Source organism: Sminthopsis crassicaudata, chromosome X, assembly GCF_048593235.1.
Source record: "Sminthopsis crassicaudata isolate SCR6 chromosome X, ASM4859323v1, whole genome shotgun sequence".
Classification (NCBI taxonomy): Eukaryota; Metazoa; Chordata; class Mammalia; order Dasyuromorphia; family Dasyuridae; genus Sminthopsis; species Sminthopsis crassicaudata.
The window spans coordinates 83086045-83096050 of record NC_133623.1 but is presented as its reverse complement, the minus strand read 5'-3'; the positions used below and the strand labels follow the sequence as shown (position 1 = coordinate 83096050).

Genomic DNA, 10006 nt, shown 5'->3' with positions numbered 1-10006 from the left:
TTGGTTAATTATTCAAGTATCACCTCCTTCCTTTTCTCTCCAACTTTTTTTTCTTAGTATTTTGTTAATAGATTTCAATTTCTGATTGAATTACTTCCAAAAATTTTCCCCCAAAAAAGTTTCTTTACCTCATTTGCTGCATTAATTTTCACCCCTCTCTCTTTATTGATATGGTTTGTTTCACCTTTAGTTGCTCTACTCCTCATGGAATTAAAATTCCCAGGGTACCTCTTTTGAGTCCTTTCTTATAAACAGTTTCAATGTTGTTCACTTATATGTTTCCCTTATCCCTTGTTTCTTTTGTGCTTCACTCGTAGAAGTATCAATTCCTGGAGGACATAGAGAAGAAAGAAGCGTTACCTAATGAGAGAAATGTTCCTATGTCCCTGATTGTGCAGCTCATTATACCCACTGACTTCTTTTGTGATCATTTTCTTTCTCATTTAGCATGAAATCTTTCTGGGTCCATGTCCTCCCAACTTTCTGGGTGCCAGTTGTCCCCAGAAGGTGTGATTCACCTCCTCCTAGGGCAGGATGCTGTCTGTGGAGGTACAACACTTTCTTCAAGGTTGTAGTCTCTCCGAGCACCAAATCCCTGCAGATTACAGCCATGGCAAAATTCTTCTCTTTCATTTCTAGAATATCTGTCTTCACTCCACTCCCGCGGGAATGTTCTTTAGTGCTATCTCCCTCCAAGGCACCACTGAATTGAGATTTCTCCCTTTCTTTCCCCTAGTTTCAATCCCTCTTTTGCCATCTCTCCCATTGCTCTTCATCCCGAGAGATTAGAGGAGTTATTTTCCCTTCCTTGTTTACTGTTGACTTGGTTTGGGTCCATAACACACTAACATATTTCCAATATCTTCTTCCTTTATTCTCTTTTAATGCACCCTCTAATTCTGCAAGTTCGTCCTACCAAAAAATAGCGATACATCTGTAGTTGGACTGTTGGGTGATTTAGATCACAAAAAAGCATTTTTATGAAATATTACCATGAAGAGCCTTAAAAGTGCCCAGTGAATGAATGGAATATATTCTAAAGAAATGAGCAGCTCTCTTCCCTCTGGCACCCTAATGCTTCTGACTGCTTCAGCTAAGGGTTTTGAGGTACAACCAAGGCTAGGGCTTTCTCTGGTTTCAACAAGTTCAATTCATCAAAAAAAAAACCCCAAAACATTGAGCACCCTTTATGTTCCAGGCCAATCCCTTCCTTTAAGGAGGTTACAGATTAGTGAGGAGGATGTAATAGTATAGCACAAGGAAAATTGAGGCAGGATAGAGTGCTAATTGAGGGATTGGAGAGAAGACGACAGTCATGAAAGGCTTCCCGTAGGAGGTAGCAACTGAACTGACAGTTGGAGAAAGAAAAGGATGCTGGGAGCCAGAGCTGAGGAGTGAGGACGGACAATACAAGGGCAATAGAAAAGGAAGTAGGTTGCTGAGTTTGAGGAATATCCAGGGGGCCAATTGGGCTGGGACATAGATACATGAAGTAAAGTCACCTAAAATCAATCTGAAAAGCTAAATGGGAGCCAGAGTTCAGAGGACCTTCAAGGCTGGGCTGAGAAATCTAACATTCACTGGGAGATAGTGGCCAGAATTGTGGGTTTGACAGTCTGACGCAGTCGGCCTGTGAAACCCTTCTGAAGTTATTAAGCCCTCCCATCAATGGCCTAAACAACTAAAACTAGAAGGTACCGAACGGGCCTAAATGGCCTTGGCGGACATGACTCCCTCCCTGAGAGTTTCATACACCAGTTAAACCACAAGCTGGGAGTTTATGCCAGTCACAGGGAGACACCAAAGGTTTTTTGAACTGACGAGCTGTGTGGTCCCATCGGGGTCCTGCACAGATTATTTTGACAGTTGTGTGAAGGATGGCTAGGGGCCAGGGGCGGAGTACAGAGAGAACTCAAAGAAATCCACGTTTTCTGCATCCCGACCACGGGCAAGTTTCTGTACTAGGAGATGTCATCACAACATCGAGATGGTCAGGAAACCACCTCGGGAAGCGAGAAGTCCACTGACGCCGGTCACCCATAACCCTCAGTAGCAGAGTAGACATAAAGGATCTACCTGGATTGTTCCCTTCGGACTGTTAAGCTTTGGGGGAAGTAGGCAGGACCCTTGATTTTAACGTGGAAACTGTAGCTTTTGGATTATACTTGAGATTGCCCCCAACGATCCTTGGGTTAGAGTCCCAGGGACCTTGGAGGTCTAGTCCAACCCCTCATTTTCTGAGGCCCAGGAAGGGGGAGGGATGAAGGGGTGCCGCTGGCCTCTCCCAAATCAGCCCTTTTTTCCATTGTGTAAATGGTTCCTCATCTCTGGAGAATCTTTCCTTTGGGCCACTCATCTTGCTCCTCCTGTGTCTTCTGATTTGCTTCTCCTCATCCCATTGGGCCTGAACCTGGAAATAGGGACAATTTCTCGAGGGCCTTCTAAACCAGAACCTGCTTCTCCATGGTGGTTGTTTACTCATTTCCTCCGGTGCTTCTTACATCACTTACCCCCCACAGACTCCCTCCCTATTATCCTCCTTTTATTCCCTGAAGGGAAATTAGCGGCTCCCAGGGAGCTACTGGAGGGAAGGATTGGGAGGTTGCCTTTCTCCCCCCCCCCCCCATGCACTTCTTAAATTTCTCCCCATTAAGTAGCCAGAGGAAGCTTGGTGACTGGAGCGCCAGGGTGGCGAGGGTGGGAGAGGGGATTTGTGAGACCTCTCTGGTGAGTGGCTGTGGGTCGAAGCTGTGTGGGTTATGGGGCTTCTGTCGTGGGGTGGCCTGATTGGGGGCAGGGAGGAATGTGCCTTGTTGACTACGAGACCTTGGGTGTATATCCCTATCCGATTAGATGCTGGTCCCTGGACTTGGCTGCCGGCAGTCAAGAATGGGGGTCCCTTCCAGGGACCCTTCACTGGGATCTGGCCCGTCCAGGCCCCTCCTTTAGAGGCCGTAATCTGAAAGCTCTTTGATTGGAGGGATGGGGGAGAGAGCAGGACGGGGCTCCAGCCTGCCCTGACAGGGCGATACAAAGTGCAGCTTGGTCAGCTGAAAGCTAGAGCCCTTCATCCATGTGCGTGCTCCATCTGAGCCGAGTGCTCTCTTAGGGAACCTGCTTCCTGGCGTGAGCTAGCCCGGGGCTCTGCCGGCCCTGAAGCAGCAGGTTCTGCGGGCTCTCTCAGTTTTATCTGGACCCCTACCCTTGGAGGCCCGGTTCTGCCCACACTGAGCCCGGTGGTTCTCATTGCAAGACAAGTATGTTGCCTTGGACCTCCTTCTTTGTCTAGCCATTTTTATCCACCATTCTCTGGCCCTCGTGGTGATGTTTGGAGCCTTTTGTCCACAGCTTGGGTGAGCCCTGCTACCCTTCTTTAGGCTTCTTTTCCTGCCCATGTCATACCAGAAATTGGGTGGCAGCCTGTCCAGTAGGGAGCAGCATCAGAGCCAAGAGAGCAAGGCAGGGTTCGTGGCCGGAGCAGGTCCGATATTAAGAGGTAAGGATTGGCCAGCGCTCCGTAATGTCGGCAGTGAAGATGGGTGCCAGGAGGGCTACCAGGTACTAGCCAACAGTGACTAGTGATTAAGGCCAAATGGAGATGTTAGAGCCATAGTAGTGAAAGCAAGATAGGCCAAAGCGGTCTCGAGGGTTCAAGAAAGCAAGAGTGGGAAATCCTGATGGTAATGGCAGCTGGTACCACTGAGTATATAGAAACCCTAGTGAGGCTCATCCCCAGTGGGGACCACTTGGCATCAAACCTCCCCTCCGGCAGGTTGGCCTTGGACAGTGTGGAGCAACGACCACCAGGGGGAGTGACCAGAACTCGGTGACCTGGGCTTGAGCAGAGACAGGAGTTGCTAGGCCAGGGACTGGCCAAGTTGGCCCAGCAGCTTCCAGTGTGGAGAGAGGCGCCTCCACAGATTCGGAACATTTCTAGGTTAGAACAGGCCTTTCATACAGGAGGGCAGACTCACAGGCTGTTAGTTTGAAGATGGGTGTGGCTGAGCGGGTATTAGCGAATGGGAGCACAGAGAGGCAGGCATTTGGCCTGCCATGAGCCCATGGTGCCCGGGTGGCCGTAATGATGTGGCCGCATAGCTCTCCTCCCTGCTCTGCTCGTTGCTCTTGATGCCATGTCGGGATTTCTGACTCTTGTAGAGAGCCAGACCATTGGAGTCCAGACCCCTGGAGTCACGGACTTAGCCTTGTAGAGGCCCCTAGTCCCCCTTCAGCCCTTCAGTGTCTGACCTCCATTCCATATACTGGGCACAAGTACGCCATCGCTGCTACAACCGCCACTTCCCCGCGTTGTCTGGCTCCTGTTCTCCCTTCACCACGGGCCTGAGGATGAGAAATGGAGGCAGTGGTGATCCAGAGGAGGAGGGAGAGGGCGTTACCCAGTCACTTAGCCTAAATCTGACACCCCCTCCACCTCCCTCCCCTGCCAGAACGGCAAATCTATCCCTTCCCTTCCCCCAGTCCTCCATTCCTGAGTGTGTTCCGTCTGTGAGCCCAATGTCCAGGTCCTCATGCTCTTAACCCATTTCCCCACAGGCTCCATGGGGGCGGTGACCCCAGGTTCCCCGCCCAGGGCAAACGGGACTCCAGTTTCTGAGTTCCTTTTGGAGGGTCTGACAGATGAAAAGGAGCTGAAGCTGGTGCTCTTCACCATCTTTCTGCTGGTCTATATCGTGGCCCTGGCCGGAAATCTGGGTATCACCAGCCTCATCATTGTGGACCCAAGGCTCCACACACCCATGTATTTCTTTCTGGCCAACCTTTCACTTCTTGACGCCGCTTACGTCTCTAACAGCGTCCCTCAGGTTCTGGCCCACCTGTTGGCTGCCCAGAGACTCATATCCTATGGTGCCTGCCTCACCCAGATGTTTTTTCTCCACTTCCTGGCGCCTTGGGAGTGCTTCCTACTCACAGCCATGGCCTATGACCGCTATGCCGCCATATGCCGGCCGCTTCACTACCTGGTCCTCATGGGCCCCCGGACTCGGGCAACACTTGCCTCGATTTCCTGCTTGCTCGCACTAACCAATGCACTCACCCACACACTCCTGGCAACCAAGCTTGACTTCTGTGGGCCACGCCTCATCACCCACTTCTTCTGTGACCTGCCTCCACTCCTGAAGCTCTCCTGTTCTAGCACGCAGCCCAATGAACTGGGCCTCTTCTTCTTTAGCTTTGTGGTGGCCCTCATCCCCTGCGCTCTGGTTGTGGTCTCGTATGTCAACGTGGTGGCTGCCATCCTCCGCATCCGTTCGGCTGAGGGCCGCCACAAAGCTTTCTCCACGTGTGCCGCCCACCTTACCATGGTCTGCATCTTCTACATCACCTCCGTGCTCTGCTACATCCTCCCCAGTTCCTCGTACTCGAGGACGCGGAACCGGGTCTTCGCGGTGCTTTATACCATCATCACACCCATGCTCAACCCCATTATCTACAGCATGCGCAATAAGGAAGTCAAGAGGGCAGTGTACAAGGTGCTGGGAAGAGAAGGGACTGCTTGACGAGGGCGGTGGCCCAGAGAGGCAGAGCCAGCGGGAAGAACAGCCCCAACCCGTGACGTAGCAATACCGGCATGCCATTCTAGATTCCCTTCTGCTCGATAAAGTCCAATCCTGCCAGCTGCGCCATCAGTACTATTCCCGTTGGGCAGGCTCTCAAACAGGGTCTTAAAGTGAGCCACTTCTCACTGTAAGCCCGAGCTCTTACCAGTATATAATGCTGCCTCTCTGAGATAGGCATCCCTTTAAGTTCTATAGTTTTTCCCCCCTGAGGCTGTTAAGTGACTTGCCCAGGGTCACACAGCTAGTAGGTGTTAAGTGTCAGGTCAGATTGGAACTCAGATCCTGCTGACCTCAGGGCTGGGGCTCTATCCACGGCGCCACCTCGCTGCCCCAAGTGCTAGAGCTTTTAGTTGAGTTTTTGGTCCAGACTTGGGGAACTCTGGGTAAGAATCTCCGTCCACTCTAGCAGGTCTGCAACTTCTGGCTTGACAGTGAGAGATGGAGGGCCTTGCCCAATGTCTCACTATGTCGGCAGCAGGGTTTGAACTTTGACTCCGAGCCTGACTTCCATCCATCACGAAGCTCTGCTGCCTCTCGCTGCATGTCTTAGCTAGCCTCCTGGTCTCAGACGCCCCGAGTGCAAATTTATTTGAGTAAATGTCCTCCCGCTGATTGAGTCTGTTGAGCTTAGGGTTTTCTGGGTCGAGTTTCTTTCTTAAAGTGGGGAAAGTTCTAGTTCTCACTCTGGTGTCTTCCCCAACACCTTTGGACCAGCTTGCCACGTAGCCACAGATGTGTGTGAGGGGGCTCAGGCCGGCAAAGACGATGGTGGGAGGGGAGAACTCTCACTACTGAGGACACTGCTCAGACCTGTGATTTCAAGCCCTGCGGCGAACGGGGGCTGTAGCCTCTGATGCGCAGCGGGGCACCTACCTCAGAAGCCTGGGACACACGGTGAAAGGCCCTCAGGTAACTAGTCTCCCAGCGTCTGCCATGTAGACGCGCCCCCGGCTGGCCTGCTCCCCCGTTTGCCAACCCAGCCTGAACTGAGGGTGATTTGACATCCCCGGTGACACATGTGGGGGAGCTCCTTTATATGCTGGCAACAGGCGGTTTGCAAGTGAGGGAAAAAGGGTGGCATCCTCAGCAGGGCTCCTTGGATAGCAAGCGCTCCTTCCTTCCTGCTCCACAAGACCAGTTGTCTGATTGGGATAAACTTTGTTTTATTCTCCTAGTAACTCTGAGCGGGCATCCATGTGTCCCATTTGATGGATGGGAAAACTAAGGTCTGGAATACTGAGTTGCCCAGGAGCACACAGCAGTTCAGAGTTGGGGAAGGGGGGAGAGAAGAAAGCATTTCTATAGTGTAGACTGTGTGACAGGCACTATGCCAAGTTCTTTCTACAAATATTATCTGATTTGAAGGAGATCAGAGCAGCGGGACTGGGGCTAGACGGCGACTTGATTTCCTGGGGGTGGGGAGAGGTTTAAGACGATTGGCTCGTGTGTTTTTGAGGCCAGGAACGCTTTCAGAGTCATGGAAGCAATGCCACGAAATGGGCCTTGATAAAAGAGCCCTTGCCTGGGAAGCGAGAGACTTGGGGTCTAGACCCGGCCCCGACACTCAGCAGCCAGGTGGCGGGGGGCAGGGCATTTGGCTTCTAGGAACCTCAGTTCTCTCAGATTTATACTGGAGATAAGGATCCTTGTCAGGGTTAGTGTAAGGAAAGGACTTGGTGCACATTGGAGCAGCGTAGAAATGTGAACTATTAATTTTTCAAATGAATATTGTAAATGGAATGGGGGACCAAGCAGGGGAACTTGGAGCCTTGGGTGCCTGGGAACCGAGAGGCTTGACTTTCCATTCGGACATTCTGAAGCCATTTCCGGCCTGCCTGCCCCTTTGGATGGGCTCCTGAGTCAGAACCGGGCCGGCTTTCTGCGGAGTGTGTGCCTCCAGGTGAAGAGAGCACCGAGGACCTACTCTCCTGCCCAGGTCTCCGTGGCTCCCAGAGCCACTCGGCCCTGCTGCTGTTTCATCCCGTCGTGGCTACTCTTTATCTGCTTCAAGGAGGAAGGATTGGAGGCCGGACTCGCTGGGCTGAACCTTCCAAAGCTCCAGGGATCTGAATTGCTAAGCACAAGGGTCCACGCCAAAGTTGGCAGGAAGCTGGGCCCAGTGAAGCCGGAACCCTGAGCAACCCAACTGACCTGGCCCAGCCGACGGAATCGTCACTGAGATGCCGGCTTCTGCAAGCAAGGAGAACACTTTTGCTCTGCCACATCGGAAAGTGAACTTGGTGGGAGAAAGCTTTGGAGCAACTATTTTAAACTTAAACCCACTTGCTCCAGGGGCCACATATGGTGCTATAGGGAAGAGTGTGCCCCTGGCTAGGAGAATGTGTTTATATTTTTCTTTTTTCTATATTTTTTTAGTAAATATATCTGTTGTAAAAGCTAATGGATGTTAAATTATATTAGCGTGCTAATCACTAGTTCAATCAATGACAATGGACTGACTGGCAGTTGCCATTGGAAAGAATCCGTCTGAGTGGGGACCTGAGTCCCTCTAGTACCCCGAGAATCCCGAGGGAGAGATGTGAACAGCACCCTTGTCAGGGGGCCCTCATTCATTCAAGTGGGACTTGGATACATAGACGTGTATATATAAGGTTCCATATATAAAATGGGGGGGGTAGACTAGGTGACACCTAAAGCCCATTTCAGTTCCATCACTCCCTAGATTTCAATCTACCACCTGACTGAGGTGGAGAATGGCCATAGAAAGGGGTTTTATTCTCAAACTTAGTTGGAAAGCGAAATTTGGATTCCAAGAGGATGGAACTCCAAAGGAAAGAGCTAGGGTGACCTCAGAGGTTGGCTTCTTTCAAATCATCTGAGGCTAAGACCAGCGTTAGGTTAAGTAGTGATTGACAATAATTCAACATTCATGATAAAGGTACAAAAGTGTGCCTAAGCATTTATTTCTTTTAGTTGTATTTCATATAGATATCTCGCTTTCAAAATGGTTTTTGAGTACTATTGATTGTTATGTTATACTGTATTAATAAATAGTTCATTTCCCTTAAAAAAAAAAAAGTGAACAAGCATGGTAGTCTCTCTCAATTATTGGCAAAAGTCTGGTTCCTTGAAGTGCAATAGCATCCATAATCAAGGCCCCACCTCTCGATTCCATGCAACATTTATCAAGTCCACACTCAGCATCTGCCGGTGTTCAAGACACTGCCGCGCAAGGCCTCAAACGAGAAATCACAGGTACGTGGAGATGTACAGTGAATTCATCCCAAGTAACTTGGTCTAAAGGGGGTATTAATAAGTGGGGGATCAAGAAAGGGCCCCTGTAAGAGGTGTGGATCTGAGGCAGGACTTGAACCCAAGTCCTCCTGACTTCCTCATTGGCTCCCTATCCATTAAGCTACACCGCTCCTCACTGGCAAAATACCCAAGTGGAAATATTGATCGTTGGCCTTTCAAAGCTAAAAATATAAATCCCATTAAAAAGCATTTACAGAAGGCTGTGTGCAGCTTTAAATACTGAGGTGGGGAGGAGGGAGAGGGAAAGAAAAATGAATGCAAAATAGTGCCCCTGGTAGACACAACTGGAATGCAAGAAAAAAAAAAAAAGAAAGAAAAGAAAAGGATTTATGTTGAAAAAGAGGAAGAGTGGGGTACCCAGTAGGACCTGAGGAGGGAGGAACCTCTTTTGACTGCGGAAACTAAGATTGGTGAAAAATAGCCTTAGTGAGAGGTAGCATTTGAGGTAGACCTCAAAAGGCAGACGTGCTTTTCAACAGGGGGATATAACATGGGGTAGAGAGAGCATTTCAGGAATGGAACGGAGGGTGAGTAAAGTTATGGAAGGGAAACAAGTGCACAAAGTGCCGAGTAGTCCTGTTTGTGAATGAGATCGGCAATGGGTAGCTATGGATGACTTTTGAGCCATACATTAACTTGGTCAGAAGTATTCATTGGAATTTTGTTCCAATAATTCAGGCAAAGGGTGTTGAAGACTTATGCAAATGGATAAAAGAATAAATGAATGAAAGAAAAAGTGTTAAGCACTGTATGCAGAATACTCTGCTACGTGCTGGGGGTGCCATTAGGAAAAACTCTAGACTGTCCTTGGCTCTCAAGGAGCTAGCACTCTAAAGTGGGGAGACAATGCGTGAGAGTTCAGCTTTGGGGCTGCTGAAAAGGTTTCTAAGTCCTAAGGGTGCAGCAGTGAGGCAATGGCAAGGGCCATTTCCTCTCCTTAGACAGAAACGAAGAGAGTTCTGCAGAGTATAGAGAATGAACAGATGCTAAAGCCTGGAAGATCTTAGGAGGCTACGGTGAGTCCCGATTCTTCACCTCATCAGAAGTGATGCAGTCACTAACCCATAACCAAGACCTGCGAGTAGAGAAACAGCTTGGGTACAAGGGCATTTCCAGGCAATTGGGGCTGGTGGAGTGAGGAGCAGAGAGGG

At 50.0% G+C, this 10006-nt stretch overlaps 1 protein-coding gene across 1 annotated transcript; it reads left to right on the top strand.

The window, feature by feature from the left end:
- LOC141548240 (olfactory receptor 3A1-like) lies at positions 1-8625 on the top strand. Its single transcript, XM_074276981.1, has one exon. It carries the CDS (start codon positions 4530-4532, stop codon positions 5517-5519), a length of 990 nt encoding a protein of 329 aa, XP_074133082.1. The 5' UTR covers positions 1-4529; the 3' UTR covers positions 5520-8625.
- The last annotated feature ends 1381 nt before the right edge of the window (positions 8626-10006 follow it).

What these genes read in the sequence shown, in the direction of transcription:
- LOC141548240 (XM_074276981.1), top strand. Translation starts at nt 4,530, where the DNA reads ATGCTCTTAACCCATTTCCCCACAGGCTCCATGGGGGCGGTGACCCCA.